Below are 17,500 nucleotides of genomic sequence, written 5' to 3' on the forward strand. Positions count from 1 at the left end.
GGAAGCGAGAAATGAGAGACTACTACTTTGCTACTCTCTCTCTCTCTCTCTCTCTCTTCTCTCTCTCTCTCTCTCTCTCTCTCTCTCTCTCTCTCTCTCTCTCTCTCTCACACACATTCCCGAACTCAAGTTTGGAAATTAATTTGACGCCTCGTCCAAACAACCGTGGACAAGTAAGTAAAAAATATACATGCAGCTGTGATTGGATGGTCGAGGACATGGTGTGTGTGTGTGTGTGTGTGTGTGTGTGTGTGTTTGTGTGTGTGTGTGTGTGTGTTGCCGAGTGCATGAGGTTGTTGGTGAGCGAGAGAATATGTGTGTGTGTGTGTTTGTGTGTGTGTGTGTGTGTGTTGCCGAGTGCATGAGGTTGTTGGTGAGCGAGAGAGTCTGTGTGTGTGTGTTTGTGTGTGTGTGTGTGTTGCCGAGTGCATGAGGTTGTTGGTGAGCGAGAGAGTTTGTGTGTGTATGTGTGTGTGTGTGTCTGTGTGTGTGTGTGTTGCCGAGTGCATGAGGTTGTTGGTGAGCGAGAAAGTTTGTGTGTGTGTGTGTGTGTTGCCGATTGCATGAGGTTGTTGGTGAGCGAGAAAGTTTGTGTGTGTATGTGTGTGTGTGTTTAGGGAGAGAATGTTTATGTCAGAGATTCTATTCATGTTATTATATAATTTCTGTGTTTTAATTCAACGTCGGTGCTGGAATTTATTAATTTATATTCAAAGCTCATCTGTAATAGGCCCCAAGCATGTTTGGTTTAAGATGTTTCATAAATCACAAATTCCAATATTATTAGTTTTTCTCAGACATAAAGAAATCATAGTTGAAGATCGCCATAATAATATGTGACTTGTTGCCTCAAAACGGTATATCTATACTAGGGTGATTTTGGTGTGGAAAACTGAACTTAAAGCCGGAAATCTGATACACTATTCTAAGTCAATTTTTAGGCCAATAATGTATAATTACGAAAACCAAAACATAATTTCTTATAACCAAAAGCAACATAATCATATTATTGTAAATAAACACGATACCGGTCTGCCAGTATCAAGTTTATGTCCGAGGTAATGTTGAGAGAATGTCAAATACATTTCACTCGACCACAGGAGGAGGAGGAGGAGGAGGAGGAGGAGGAGGAGGAGGAGGAGGAGGAGGAGGAGGAGGAGGAGGAGGAGGAGGAGGAGGAGGAGAAGGAAGAATGGGAGGAAGAGGAGGAGTAGAAGGCGGCGGAAGAGACAAAGGAGAGAAAAAGGAGAGAAAGAAAGAAAACAACAGAAAGACAGAAAGAAATAAAGAAAGAAAAAGAAAAGAAAAGAAAGAAAGAAAGGAAAAAAAAGGGATGAAAGACGATAAAGATATTCTCAAAACCCTCCCCCCCCCCCCCCCCAAAAAAAAAAAAAAAAAAAAAATATCTAGAAATATACAACCGTAATCTTTCAGCAATCAGATGAGGTTTAAGATTTATCATTCGGCTTGGGGTAAATTGTAATGTATCTCTCCATATTCTTCATCACATTAGATAAAAGCTGATAAGGTGCGCCAACGAATATACAAGCCACTAGTGTTAACTCCCAGATCACACAAGGAGAATAAGTAAAGAAATAACGTTTTCAAAATTACATATAATAAAATATTACTATCGTAATATATATTAACACATGCTTAAACTGCACTGTTGGTAAAATGAAACACTTCAGTTTTACTTTTGCTCTTCATTGTCTCTGCTGATTAAATTTTCACATGAGATGAGATGCCTATTTCATTTTCGTCACTCTTCATCATTGTGTAATGTCAGACATAGATATGGCTAACAAGAATTGGCTCCAGAGTTCCCCATAGGACGAGCGATTTTATCGGATACACCCCCCCCCCCCCCCCCCACCCAATATCCCCAATTATGATACTACGTTAAATATTATTATGTAGTTTTCATTGAATCGTCTTTTTTATTGAATTACTATCATTATCATCATTATTATTGTTATAATCGTCGACGTCGTCGACGTCATCTTCATCATTTGTCTCATCATCATCATCATCATCATCATCATCATCATCATCATCATCATAATCGTCATCATCATCATAATCGTCATATATATTATATATTATTATTATTATTATTATTATTATTATTATTATTATTATTATTATTATTATTATTATTATTATTATTATAGTAGTATATTAGTAGTATAGGTAGTATAGTAGTAGATTAGTTGTAGTAGTAGTTAGTAGTAGTAGTAGTATGTAGTAGTAGTATAGTAGTAGTGTAGTAGTAGTAGTAAGTAGTAGTAGTAGTAGTAGAGTAGTATGTAGTAGTAGTAGTAGTAGTAGTAGTAGGTAGTAGTAGTAGTAGTAGAGGTAGTAGTAGTAGTAGGAGTAGTAGTAGTAGTTAGTAGTAGTAGTAGTAGTAGTAGTATGTAGTAGTAGTAGTAGTAGTAGTAGTAGTAGTAGTAGTGTAGTTAGTAGTAGTAGTAGTAGTGTAGTAGTAGTAGTTAGTAGTAGTAGTAGTAGTAGTAGTAGTAGTGTTGTAGTAGTAGTGTAGTTGTGTAGTAGTAGTAGTATGTAGTAGTAGTAGTAGTAGTAGTAGTAGTAGTTGTAGTATAGTAGTAGTAGTAGTTAGTAGTAGTAGTTAGTAGTAGTAGTAGTAGTAGTAGTAGTAGTAGTGTATGTAGTGTAGTAGTAGTAGTAGTAGTAGTAGTAGTAGTAGTAGTAGTAGTAGTAGTAGTAGTAGTAGTAGTAGTAGTAGTAGTAGTAGTAGTAGTTGTAGTATCATCATCATCATCATCATCACCATGCAATTATCAATGCAATCACCATTATCATTATCGTCAATTACCGCTATCACAATCAATCATAACACACCTATAAAACACGAGCAAACACACAGATCCTACCCAAAGTTTGCGAGTACAACTAACTGCCGGTTGAGAAAGAGAATAAATAAAGCGAGAGAGAATAAGCAATAATATAATACATTTGATGGATCAAGTCTATTGAATTATCTGCCAGCCATAATTGTAAATTTCCCCACACGAAATGACGACGTTTAACGGACATGTTTTCGGTGATAAACAAACAACAGCTTACATAATATCAGGCTTTGAAATAAAGACAGTTCATTACGAGGAATCGGATTATGCCAGAAATTAATGAAAACATGCTTATCCTCCATACTCATCTAATTCAACTAATTCATTTACGATATTTATATCAAAGGACGAACGAATTCTACTGCGCATTTACAAAACGCCATTTATTCCATTTTGGCCTTTAAAAATTTATTTTTAAAAAAAATTCAAACAACCATGAATTAAGATGATCCCCAACTAGTCAAGTTTAATGGGGTTTTTTTTTCTTCTTTTATTTGCTTAGCGAGACAAAGATAATTAATTGTGATCGATGGATATTTAAGGGGGGAGTTTTCTAGTCAATGTGGTAAGGATTGAAGAATTATGTAAAATTACATTTATTTCGCTTTTCGCCTTGTTTTTAAAATGTCAAACCCATTAGTGCATCGATGGGATATTTGTATTTTCAGAAAGCTTAAAATAAATAAAAAATAAATATATAAATAAATAAATAAATAAATAAATAAATAAATAAATAAATAATATCGATAAAGAAATCGTATCTATTGGTTTTAATAAAGCCTCGCACAATTGTTTTAAAAATGTCACAGCTTTAGTAATAATATTAATATTAATAGATTGCCCACAAAATGGAAAGTCGTTAGAGGTTTACATTGCTCGAAAAATATAGCAAACATTAATAGAAATATGTGGACTTTATAATTACATGATCTCATAACAAAGTTACTTCAGAATGCATACAGACATCTTTATAATTTAATACAACAGGGAACATCATGTTTTTAGTGCATTGAAATTATAACTGATTTCAAATCTATCCCCAGTTACTAAGTTACTCATTCGAACTACAAATTCTTCTTTCAATACACGTTTAACCGGTCCCAATTTCTTTCACACATTAATCCCCCCCCCCCCTCTCTCTCTCTCTCTCTCTCTCTCTCTCTCTCTCTCTCTCTCTCTCTCTCTCTCTCTCCCGCATCACTTTTGCTTTATACATATTCCGTTAGTTTCAAGACTTCAAATTAATTTCTCGTCCTTTTTAAGTGTCCATCCGAACGATATAAAAAAATTCTGATTGGAGGATAAGAAAAGAAATAACTTCTACCCCAACTTTAATAAGGATTCAAATATCTCTCATATAATAATAATAATAATAATAAATAATAATAATAATAATAATAATAATAATAATAATATAATAATAATAATAATAATAATAATAATAATAATAATAATAATAATAATAATAATAATAATAATAATAATATAAACTCTAAACCGACAAGCCTAAATTGGACTCTTTTCTCCTAACCTGTCAAGCACCGCTTACAATCACAAAGGCAAAAGGAAATTACATTCATTAACAACAGCTTCGTTGCTGAAGATGCAATGAATGTCGCCCTGAATACGGACGTATTTAAAAAAATATAAAACACGTATTTAAAATTTTGGTCCGAAAACTCGTCCTTAATTTAAATTTCGGTCCATTAAAATGTTCCTCATCTTGTCAAAAAACGCACAAACCCGGGATTCGTTGAAGACTCGGGTTTGAGAATTTTTGACAAGAGTGAGGGTCATTTTAATCGATCCATACTTGAAAGACGAGTTCTCGGGGGGGGGGGGATTCCGGGTATAAGAGGATACTTGCTCATTCTATTTGTTATATAACTGATTAATTTAAACAAACAAACAAAACAACAACAAAAAGAAAGAAAATAATTGCTCACTTTTAAAGGCACTTAAAAATCCATTCAAAAAGATTTAATGCCCACGATTCGAAACATATTTCAAAACTTGGCAGATGTGAAGAAACGGAACAATTCTCTGAAGATACATTTTTTTTTTTTTTTAATTTGAGGCTTCGGAGAGGACAGGAGAGGAGAGAAGAGGAGGGGTAGGGGGAGGGACTTTGGTGGAAAAGGGTATAATTAAGTTATGGAATGTTTTATGGCGATGAGATAAAGAATTTCGAGGAGGCATGTGGATGGTGTCCTTAAATGAAATTCAAAAATTGCTGAGAAAACTAGGGGAGAAAACAAAAACAAAAAAAGAAAAGAAAGTGTTTAACTTGAGAGTATTAATAGTAAGTAATTATGGCATAAAATGCAGCGTGTTTTTTCAGTTGTTTTTTTCCCCTCCTTAATAGGAGACGTAGGAATTGGGGGGAGCGGGGGGCGATGGGGGAAGGGTAGGAAGAGATAAAAAAAAAAAAAAAAAAGATGAGAAGAGATTGATGGAGAGGGAGAAACAACAGGGATTTTTAAAGAGGGGAAGAGAGTAAAGAGAGAGAATAAAAAGAATAAGAGGGGAAAGGGAGTGTTGGGGGGGGGGGGGGGGGGGTAGGACGAGAAAGTATATAAAAAAAGAAAAGAAAGAAAAGAAAAAAGAAAAAGAGATAGATAGATAGACAGATAGAGAGATGCGTGGATAGATAGAAAGACAGAGAGATGGATAAATAGATAGGTATAAACAGATAGATAGATTAATAGATCGAAAGAAAGTGAGAGAAATGGAAATAAATAGGGGGAGGGGAGAGATGACGCTACGACAGATAACAACAAAAAAATTAAGAAAACAAAATAAAAAAATTAACGAAAAAAATCCTCATGTAATAAAAGACATTAAGGAAATAATTAAATCTGCTTACCTTTGATGACGTCATGAGATAGAGATGGTCGTGGTTGTCATCAAAGGGCATGTCACTCTTGATGGCCGAGCCCAAGCCGGTGTCCACCGTCTCGTAGACATGGGCAGACGTCTTGGATTCCACGGACACCTGTAATCATAAGGCACGTATTGTTTTAGAGTAATGCAAAGAGTTGAAAGTCAATAATATACCATCATAGATATGAAATGAAAATGGTGTTTCTGCATTTTTGTTTTTATTTCTTTTGTCTATGGTTTTTTTGTTTTGTTTTTTTTTTTGGGGGGGGGGGGGGGGGGGGGGGGGGGGCGGGGGGAGGGGTTCCATCTTCTTTTGGATAGGGGGTCATTGGTATTTACGTACTTCTTCGAGCTTCAAGCAGCAACACTGGCATTGCTTCTTACAAAACCAACGTTTTGAGACTTCCGTTTGGTTGTTTGGTTTTTTTTTTTAATCCAATGATCTTGAAATTTGAATTATACTTTTACACAGTCAAAACTTCTTAAAACGACATTTTATACAAAGGATAGTTTTAGGACAATTTTCTAAGAATATTTTATATTCTTCTCTCACCTTTACGACGTGTCCACTCTTGGTTCCCACAAACGCCACGGTGTAGTCGTAGGTGAAGGCCACCCTGAGTGACGTCACAATCCCTGTGGATGTCGGGAAGACCAGCACGGCTTGCTTCTCCATGGGCAACTCTCCGGCCAGCGGCTGGTTCGAGTCTGTCTCTCCACAGTAAGTGTCATTAATCACGAATTGCTGGGTGAAGGAATTACAAAGGAAACATAATATTTTAAAACCAAAAGAAAAGTGAGAAAAAAAGATTTCAAAACCAAGACACGACTGATGCAATAAAGATGGTCGCAAGCAATCTCTGGTGGACGAGTGGATAAAGCATTTCATGGACATCACATCTTCGAGCCTCACCTCCTGGCACTTTCGTGTAAGCTTATTAAACCCGATGTTGTGCTCGTGGACAACATAGGTGATTACCGTTGACAGGCGTTTGATGGATGAATTATCAATATTCCAATTCTCATTGATGAGGGAAGGTGGTGGTTAAATACGGTGATCCATTAGCTGTTTCTTAATCATCATCATCATCATCATCATTATCATCATCATCATCATCATCATCATCATCATCATCATCATCATCATCATCATCATCATCATCATTATACACGTCAACGCCATGCTTACAAGCAATTTCCATCTTTAAAACATTCTGTTGATGGAGTAGAGAACAAGCAACGTAAAGACTGAGACATGCAGCCAGTTAGGCGCGTGTCAAATTTTCCAACAAAAAAAAAGGATAATCAGAAATCCAAAATGATCATCCGTGTCCGATAGAACGATGAAAATGTGTGCGAACTGCCTTTCCTAAGGGCAAGCCTTCGAGGTGTCTTATCAAATAAACGTCATTGTTTGAGTCTTCATGGTCAATAACAAAGGCACGTGTTTTTGTATGAATTTTTCTAATGATTTTAATTCTCCTAAGACGATTAATTGAGTTACCAATTCGATCCTATTTACATGGATTCCTTTGGATAATTATGGTAATCAGTAAGCTTGGTTACAAGGAAACGGTACCTGTCAGAGAACTCGGCAGGGAAAATATCCGATTATAGGTTGTGTGTGTAGACTAATACTAAAATTGAATTAATGACGAAAGACCTGACTCCAAAATTTGTTTTAAAAAAGAGAAGAAATGCTTGAAATTCCGAACTAGTTCTCGAATCGAACGCCTACAACTTCAAACTCAAAGAGTGCAAAAATCTGTATTGGTATTTCCACTGGAATGTATAATAATGTTTTAAACCATTGTCTGTCACTGTAACCGTCTTCCTCGATCGGGCTTGCGTGTGGACCCAATTTTGTTTATTTAAATTTTGTCAAAAATATTCAAAATCGTGCCGACATAAGCATTTATTATGCGCCCAGAAACATTAAAGAACATAAATATATATTGAAAAGCATAAATCTTTGGATAAGATAATTAACGTTGATAGTGCAAACAATATTTCTGATCTAGTATATCGGCCGCACTCTTATGTACACGATACATTATCTAACACACACACACAAACAAACACCACGCACACACACACACACACACACACACACACACACAGCTTTAACAATTGGCGTTCCGCGCACATCTTGTGGTCTTAATTTATTACAAACAAATACAGGCTTTCCCAAATCGCAATGGGTATATTTATAATAATAAGGTCTGACTCACCCTGTTTTTTGTACAGTGTCCAGACGTTCCCAGGTGATTCCCTCCAGTGGTGCCATTGCCATCAAAGCATCTCCTAATGTTCTCAGTGAACTTTTTGCGCACCTCTTCCAATGGGTAAACGCACATGGCGGTCTGGTCCGTAGGGTTGGTCGATGAGGTCTCGCCGACTGAAAACAACGCGTACAATACGTCCTTTTTCGTGTCGATTCCTAAGGACTGCGCGAGTTTGCGCCCAGCTTTCGTCACGTAAGCGGCTTGCAAAATGTTGTAACTCGTGTCCCGGTGTTTACAGTTCAGCTGGACTTCAACGTAAGAGTAAAAACTCTTATCGTTCTGGCAAACCCGGGCGATTTTGGACCAGAAGATATTCTTGTCCGGAGAGATTTTATGCACGCTCAACATGTAGCTGAAATTTTCCGAGCTAAATCCGTATACGTAATGTATAGGATACTGCTGCAGCTGCCTCTCCTCCACTTTCAAAAACGAGTTGGAGAACAAGTCTTTGTGGGAGAAGGAGAAATCTCGGAGCTTCCTACTGGCGAATGCCGTGACCTCCCCGAAAGCGCCTTTGGTTTTGGTAGTCCACGAAACGGACACGTAGAGCACATTGTGTTGGATCATGTCCGCGCTGGATCTGGGCCCGGGGGCGATGTACGCCACGGCTTTGGTCTGGGGGTCGTTGGTGACCACGGGGACGCCGTAGTCTGGCTTGGCTTCCTGCTGGGAGATGTCTGACAGATTCCTCTTCTCGCAGAATCCGTGGTAGAGCGTGCCGCAGCTGATGAGGTCGCTGTTGACATAGTCAATGACTAGAACCTGGGGAAAATTATTTTTAGAAATTAAATGATATACAAAAATTAAAAAGAAAGAAAAAACAAAACAAAACAAAAAGAAAGAAAAAAAACAAACAAACAAGGAAATGAAAGAAAGAAAAAGAAAACAACACCCAAAATACCAGTGACAAAGATGCGAATCAGTTTTAGTTTCAGAAGTTAAATGCGATATCGATAGAGTTAGGTCATATCAGCCCCTAAGAACAGAAAGATGGTCACAACACAATGTGTGGTACGTTGCATGAAAAGTTCAGTGCCTGCAGCACAATCATAGACGCCTAAGAAAATGGAAGACAGAGGGGAATAAACATACACAGAATCCAGCAGCAATTTCTCTCTCTTCCCCCCCCCCCCCACCCACCCCCTTCCCCCCCCCCACCCCCTTCCCCCCCCCCCCCCCCCCCCCCCTTTCTGCCCGCGGTCTGCGTTCAAAATCAGAAAATAAAAAGCAATAGAGAAAATATTATTTGAGAGAAATCAACTCTTGCAGTTGGAGGTTTGAAAAAATAAAAAAACAACCCACAAAACCAACAAAAGAAAAGAACAACACGTACCTTATTATAGTTGTTGGTGAGTTTTTGTTTCTTGTCACAATAGATGTACTCTCCAGGCGATGGACACAGAGGATTGTCGTTCTTAGGACCTGTACGGGCGTCCACTTTCAATTTGAGATTCGAGTCCAGTCTGAATAGAAAAAATGACATTTGATTACATTACATTCTACTTTTTTTAAAAGTGCAATAAATAAATTCAGGAAAGACTTCACAGTATATTTAGTGAGAACAGTCAAAGCATCGCATTTGGCTTAACCAGTTAACTGCTGTACTCGAGAAAAACTTGGGTATTTAAAAATTTGGCCAGAAAACTCGTCCTTCAAATATCGATCGATTTAAATGAACCTTTACTTGGCCCAAAAAAAATCTCAAACCTGGGAGTTCGCGAAGTCCCCGGTTTGAGAGTTTTTGCCAAGATGAGGGTCATTTAAATCGATCGATATAGGACGACGAGTTTTCTGGCCAAACTTTTAATTACGAGTTTTTCCAAAGTACGGCAATTAACTGGTTAACGAGAATCGTTCGTGGATGAAAAAAGAAAAGAGCTACTTTTATTTTATCTCCACAAAGCTGTCTACAGAAGGGATTTGTAGGAGAGAATGACATTATTAATTGCATGCAACGACTTTGATTTTTAAAAAATTCTCTCTTCAAAATGCACATTTAGATATAGATTCTCACGATTTGTCTAAGACCAATATTACTTCTCAATGTTTCAATCATTATGTCAAAAGGCTGTTAATAACATTTCCATTTTACAAGAGAAGTCTGCTGTGTGCGATAGTACTCTTCCACTTCCCCCCCCCCCCCCCCCCCCCCCCTCTGTTATCTGAGACGAGTAAGTTAATGTTGTAATGTGTTTTAGTCGCGGTCATTAGACAAAGTCTAGAATATTGCAAATTATGTTATCTATATGGTCACTGATCTCACTTAACATCGCTTGACTTTATTACGAGACGAGGCATCATGCGATTCGCTCGATAATCGGCGTTAGAACGATTGTCAATTACAGAATTCTGTATTTTCTTACCATTATCATTCCATCATGACATCATTCCATCATAGACCCCACTGTCACAATGCATCTCTAATGAAGCGGACAAATCATCACATTCGGCATCCCAATCATGCGCTCCTAAGACATGCTCCCACTGTACAACCGCCTTATAATATTAATTTTACTCACGCCCAAACACACAAAGTGATGTACGCTCGACATACAGGATTGCATGCACTCACTGATGCGTTCATAGTACATGCACATACCGTGAATTTGTGGTACATACTCACGCGTTGGATCAAGAGGTATGGACGGGATTATTGAATGCAAGGGGCATCGGGCAAGCTTTTTCAACAGGTGCATCCAACACCTGGATATGAGCTTGACTGACCAGTAAGTCTTATTAAGTAGGTACCTATATGGTGCATACGATGAGAGGAATTTCACAAAATCATTTCGAAACGACCTGATCAAATACTGAGGACAAGATTACCGAGATGTTTAGCAAGACAGTTGAGATTATCCATTACAATATCCCAATTGTAAGAAAATACTATGTACCACAATACCGTCACTTAGGTATTCAGGGAAGGCGGCGAGGAAAGAATTGAAGACGCTGTCATTTACATCATCTGAATTGGAACATTGGATAAAAGACCGCTGTTAACTAATAAGCAAATAAAGAACATAATTCGTTCAATCGTCTATTAACAGAACATTATGGGTGCATTCGGTACGTTGGCGAATTGTTATAACTTTATCGTCAAGCACAGAGCTCTGCTATAGGTCTTCTAGGTCGTCAGGCAATTCTAGAACCTAAATCAGATCACGACACGCTGGGAAGACCACTTAGTTCCCTTTTCCTGTAATTCTATCTAGGAACGCATAAGCCGCATTGGTGATGCACTTTAAAATCATTATGTAGTATGTTCGTAACCTTTTAATATAAAGAAAATGTAAAGTGCCTTTAGCCCGGAGCACATTATGAGGCATTGAGTTTCATTATCATTTTGACAAGAACACATGCTAGTATCTCAACAGTCAAATTTAGAGTACATAATAATATTGTGTTTCAATCGACAGTGACAGTGCCCTGTTCTGAGTCTAAAAATGAGAATCCCCGAATGAACTTAACGGTTTAAAGTTAAGACATATCAGTGTAATCCAGACAGTATTAAGAATCAATAAAATATTTTTGTCATTTTATCAGAGCGGATGAGAGTGGATAAGAACATAATATATGAACATCGAGGCGGCTTTTTATTATTAAACAAAGAACTAAACTATATCCCCATACGTTGGGGTATAATAACAGGTAGGATGCTTGAACTATACTTCTCGTGTATCAGATCAAAAAATATTACTTTAAAAAAATAAACTAAAGTGAGATATGTCAAGTAAAGTAGGGTGGATAAATGAGATGAAAACAACTCAACAAGTCAACCACCAATAACAAGGATATCCAACCTCAGATTCTTTGTTCTCCCGACGATGAAACATGAAATAACCGAGATTTTCTCTCTCTCTCTCTCTCTCTCTCTCTCTCTCTCTCTCTCTCTCTCTCTCTCTCTCTCTCTCTCTCTCTCTCTCTCACTCTCTCTCTCTCTCTCTCTCACACACACACACAACAACAACAACAACAACCCCCCCCCCCAAAAAAAAACAACAAATCACTTGTGCAAAATATTCAGGCTCTGGTCACTAGTATTCATGTACTGTTGAAGATGGATGTAGTCAATACTCAATAAACTGTACTTGCTCGTATATTGTCCGATGCGTTTGGTAGGTCAATAGCAACGCACACAACTGTATGTAACCTTTAACGTTTATAGTCTGGTTGATATAATTTAGTGAGAACCAATCACTAACAGGTTGTCTCAAAATAATTTTAAAAAGAGCTGATTGACGTCAACTTCGTTCCCTCTTCTATAGACAGGAGTACACCCCTAACCCTAAGGTGTTTACTCAAGCGGTGGTACCACACTAACTATTAGTGCACTTTGGTGTATCTTTGCCAAGATGGGTATAAACAATTATATAAAGGTCATGGGTGAAAAATTGGACCATAATATCGAGATTGTTAAACAGGAAAGAATAGAGAGATGAAGAGTAAGAGAATAAAAGTGTGATGCCAAATAACTGGTTCCTATTTCATTGGAAGTGTAAAACCACTCTTCCGGAGGACTGGATACAGACGTTTTTTTAACTTAACGCATAGCATCAATTGCTTGCTGTAAACGGAATTTAGCGATATGCACAACTAACGGGGTATAATAACAGCTGAGCCAACTGTCATTCCGTGATGATCGCACTCGTATGTACAAGATGTTTACAGTCCTGAGGTGAGTCCAGCCCACCTTGGTTACGGTCAGTGTTTATCTTTGGAGTGAGTGGATCGGACGGGCTGGCCATCCAAATAGGTAAATAGCAGATTAGCGAGGTGGTCTGCACCAGTAGTGGGATGAGATGAGATAGATAGATAGATAGATAGATAGATAGATAGATAGATAGATAGATAGATAGATAGATAGATAGATAGATAGATAGATAGATAGATAGATAGATAGATGGATGGATGGATGGATGGATGGATATATATATATATATATATATATATATATATATATTATATATATATATATATAGAGAGAGAGAGAGAGAGAGAGAGAGAGAGAGAGAGAGAGAGAGAGAGAGAGAGAGAGAGAGAGAGGAGGGGGGGGGGACGATGACGCGAAAATAATTTTTTGAAGCAAAATAACCAACATTTTTTAAAGTCTAAACGTGAACCGCACGTTTAAAAATTCAACGCATCTGAGACAATATTTATTCTTCATTGGAAACAAATCAAAACTTTCATCAAAGTCGTTTTCTATTACTTACATAAATACGGAAAGCGATTTCGTCCGGAGGATTTATATTTTTAAAAATAAACGATATTCCTGAACGCGTGTGATTATTTTCATGCGTTGAATTCATAGGTGTATCTTTTTTTTTTCCCCCTTCTCAAAGGAGTGTTGGTATGTTTAAGGTATGGTCTATAGATAGAATGCGCTTGGCCAAGGAGTTCACAACATTGCCATCCGGAAGTATAACGGACCAACACACAAACTCTGTGTAACCATGAACTTTTATAGTCTGGTTAATACAGTTTAGTGAGAACAACTCACAAACGCGGATGGCAAAAACAATAACAAAGGCCTGAGTGACATCATCTGCATACTATCTGTTCTTGACCTTGTTTCAAATATAATGTAGACTAACACTTAGGAGTGGATAACACATTGCACTTCCCATTCAAGGGGACCCACGTAGGCATTTCGCTCCCCCCCCCCCCCCCCCCCCTCCCTTTGAGCCTCTGTTGGACATATTACGACGATGGATTCACCGCGGCTGACGCCTGGATTATTATTAATCTATAATTACATTGTATACATATTAATAAGTATTATAAGTTTAATGTGAGAAACCACAATCTTCACTCCAACACAACTGAATTGAGACTGCTTTCGCCAAGAGAATATGTGTTTTCCAAATCTCTTTTCCCCTTGAATTTCAAACACTTGATTGTTTTCCTTTTTGAAAAGATTTTCTTATTCTCATTCTAGAATCTCATTTTTCTTAGAAAAGATACGATATCGGAGTCGATTATTTCTAGACTCAGATGACAGCGAGGATTGTCTGTAGATAGACACGGATTTAATTAAAGCACTAGTAAGTAAAAGGCATTAAACAAACCATTAATTAGACTGTCACGTTGTATAAGTAAATATTCCTATTCAGATAAAGTGGTGGTCGAGTGGTTGAGACATTGAACTGTGACCCTGGAGAACCACTTTAAGCACTATTTTTTCTCTCTCTCTCATTGAGCAAGATACGATTAACATACAATTTGTTCACTTGAATACAATGAGCGATTCCCGTTGAATGACACCAGACTATGTTTGTTTGATAGGTTATTATCTTTATTTCCTAACAATATGAATAACAGAGACAACGGCACTTTATTATCACGATGCCCTGTGGTCTAATGTTATGAAACTCGCCTTTAGTCCTACAGGTCCCCGGTTCGAGCACCGCTGTGGGAAGGGAAAATTAAGCCCTCAGCAAAGGCTCTTTGCTTTCTCTTACATTCTCTCACCGCACTCAATAGTAAAACGAGTAGCTGGTATATATATCGGGGGGGGGGGGGGTACTCTTTTCTTTTTATATCAATATTTCTTTCTTCTTTTTATAATGTCGCGCGAATGAAGCGGAAATTGAAAAAAAAATCATAGTAAAATCTTTTTTTTTTTACTATGGTTTAAATCAGGTCCTAAAATGGCACACATTTGCAACATCTAGACGGTAAGTTTTAGAGATTTGTTTTATTACCTTTCCATCACCCACTGCCTGCGTAGCGTTATTGCTATCGCTATTTCTGGCACATCAGTCCTGCCATCGTAAATATAACAATAAATCCCCTGGCCAGAGATAATAAATCGGCCATCAGGACTTTAAAATTCTCACCCAGCTGCCTTCATCCTACATACCCACATACAGACATACCTACCTACCCATGCATACCTTTCATTCGCGTCAGAAAACTAACAATCTCAATCCAAAATATCGCCGCACTCTTCTTAGACAACACCCCCCCCCCCCCCCCCCCCCCCCCCACCCTCCCCAATTTCAACATTAAAACATCAAATCAAACGATCGTATTAAATCATCAACTCGCCAAGAAATCTTCATCATCATACGATTTCACAGAGTTGACCGACTGACAATTTAAATTTATGGAAAACGAACTTACGGTGTAAGATAAAAATCTGAAATCGTAGGTATGAAATAGTGCCAAACTGAGTATAGAAAGTAAATACAAGAAATACAGGAAAACATCTCGCCTGTCTCGACTTGGGGTCGACCCTCAAACCTCCAGATTACCTGTCAGACAGACCACCACAGCCACCAACAACAGCAACAACAACCAAAATGAACGACAAGATAAACAACAATAAACCCACACATAACAGCTCACTTTAAAAAAAAAGTTTACTAAGATTTCATCTTATGAATAGAATCATGTCATATTCCAACCTCTAATCCATCCATCTCTTTCTACTCACGGAGCCATCATCGTTAAAATAGAGATAGTAGGCTACGTACCACTGTACTCACCAACAACTTATATATCTCGGGGACATATACAGCCTTCGGGGCATTTTGGAATTTATTACGAGGAGATAAAAGCCCCATCCACAGAGCAGTGCTGTCGATAACCGTTACGGCCAAAATATAGATAAAGGGCTTATTTATCTTTATGACGCCAGAACGTGTGCAATGGAGGTTATCAACGGCTTTTGAACATTATCTTTATTAGGTGATGTACGCGATTTCAACAGCTCCCTAAATAATAATGATCAGATGGGGGTGTGAATAATATATAAACAATATAATAGAATGTAAGTAAATAAGTAACCCAACCAATAATTAGGTTGAAAAAAAACCCAAATAAAATACAAAAAAATGAATAAATGACTAGCCAATGATTAAGGATATCATTTTAAAAAAATAAAATCACTAGATAAATTAATAAATGACCAAATAAGTATATATATATATATATATATATATATATATATATATATATATATATATATATATATATATATATATATATATATACTTACTTACTTACTTATTTAGTCATTTATTAATTTATACATTTATAAGTATAATTATTATTGTCTAATAACTTCTACAGTACGGTTTCATGTCTATGACAATCTACGGGAAGTGTGTGTAATCGTTATTGTTGTTTATGATTGTGTGTTGTTTCATACTTCCTGTGATATATGGATAAATAAGTAAATAAATAAATGAATGAATAAAATAAACATATGTAAAACAAGATAGCAACAAGTTTAAAGTAGTCTTTGACCCAACCATTCATTGCCGTCTTCCTGTAACACTTCACTTCAAACAAGATTTGTGGAATTTTATTTTCTATTTTTACATTTTGTCTTTCGTTTCCAAATAAAAGGACATCATCCGCTAATAATTCTTTGCCTTACACCTCCTCAATGTTATTTTTAACTGAAAACGAGTGATGTAGAGAGATGTTTAGAAGTCAATGTAACCATTAGTCAAAGGAATATAAAATGATTCAGCCGTCTTGGTCTTATTTGACTTCTTATGTTCGTTTCACTAGCGACTTTGAAAAAAAAAACAAAAAAAGGAAAGTAAAACAAAACAAAACAAAACAAAAAGGAAAGAATGAATTTTTTAAAAATAAATAAAGAAAGAAAGAACGGAAGAAATATAATGATACATAAACTAAAAAAAAAAAGAAGAAGAAAGAATCAAGGAAAGAGCGAAACAATTAGAAGGGGAAAAAATAAATGAATGAATGAACAAACGAACGAGTGAATGAATAATTAAGTTTATGAATGAAGGAAAGTATTAAGGCATAAAGAATTAATACTGATCGATTGAAGATTGTGGGAAAGGGGGTAGGAGTTGGGGGGGGGGGGGGCATGAACAAGCTAAGTAATGGAAGAGACGAATGAATGAATGAATCGACCCCAACTCCATGTATATTAATATCCAAGAAATCAGTCATAAGATGACCGGTCAGTTTCTTTGTGCAAGCTTTAAGAACAGAAAAAAAGAAAAAAGGGAGAGAAAAACGGGGGGTTGGGGGGGGGGGGGGGGGGGGGAATCCCATAAGAATATAAGAAAGTAACGAAAGGAGATAAGAATGAGCGGATTGTGAAGGTGGCTTTAGGATTTTGGAAGATAGAGTAGATCGTTTCTAGATTGGACGGAGGACCAGGAGTTCTGCCTTAACGATTTTGGGGTGGATCTATAATGAGGTCTTCCTCGATGAGTAGAGATACCAACTCCCAACCAAAAATACGCATAACGTTTTTATTTTAAAACGTATCACTATATAGCTGCTTCTGTTGGTTTGTGTTTTGTTACTAGAATAAACAAATGACAATACTAACAATGACGACAACAATAACAACAACAAATACTACTACTACTACTACTACTACTACTACTACTACTACTACTACTACTACTACTACTACTACTACTACGACTACTGTTACAACTACTACTACTACTACTACTACTACTACTA

At 37.1% G+C, this 17,500-nt stretch overlaps 1 protein-coding gene across 3 annotated transcripts in view; it reads right to left on the reverse strand.

Moving 5' to 3' along the window:
* The window catches only part of LOC144974794 (plexin-A4-like), a 300,472-nt gene that overhangs the window by 97,334 nt on the left and 185,638 nt on the right, over positions 1–17,500 (reverse strand). For all 3 annotated transcript variants that reach the window (XM_078918062.1, XM_078918063.1, XM_078918061.1), the window contains 4 exons: positions 9,372–9,501; positions 7,985–8,800; positions 6,307–6,498; positions 5,737–5,865 (listed from right to left, as the gene is read on the reverse strand). In XM_078918062.1, the coding sequence (XP_078774188.1) occupies positions 5,737–5,865; positions 6,307–6,498; positions 7,985–8,800; positions 9,372–9,501 (1,267 nt within the window). The remainder of the gene's footprint in view (positions 1–5,736; positions 5,866–6,306; positions 6,499–7,984; positions 8,801–9,371; positions 9,502–17,500) is intronic.

This window comes from Berghia stephanieae, chromosome 6, assembly GCF_034508935.2.
Source record: "Berghia stephanieae isolate SIO BIC M18660-M18661 chromosome 6, UCSD_Bste_1.3, whole genome shotgun sequence".
NCBI classification, from domain to species: domain Eukaryota; kingdom Metazoa; phylum Mollusca; class Gastropoda; order Nudibranchia; family Aeolidiidae; genus Berghia; species Berghia stephanieae.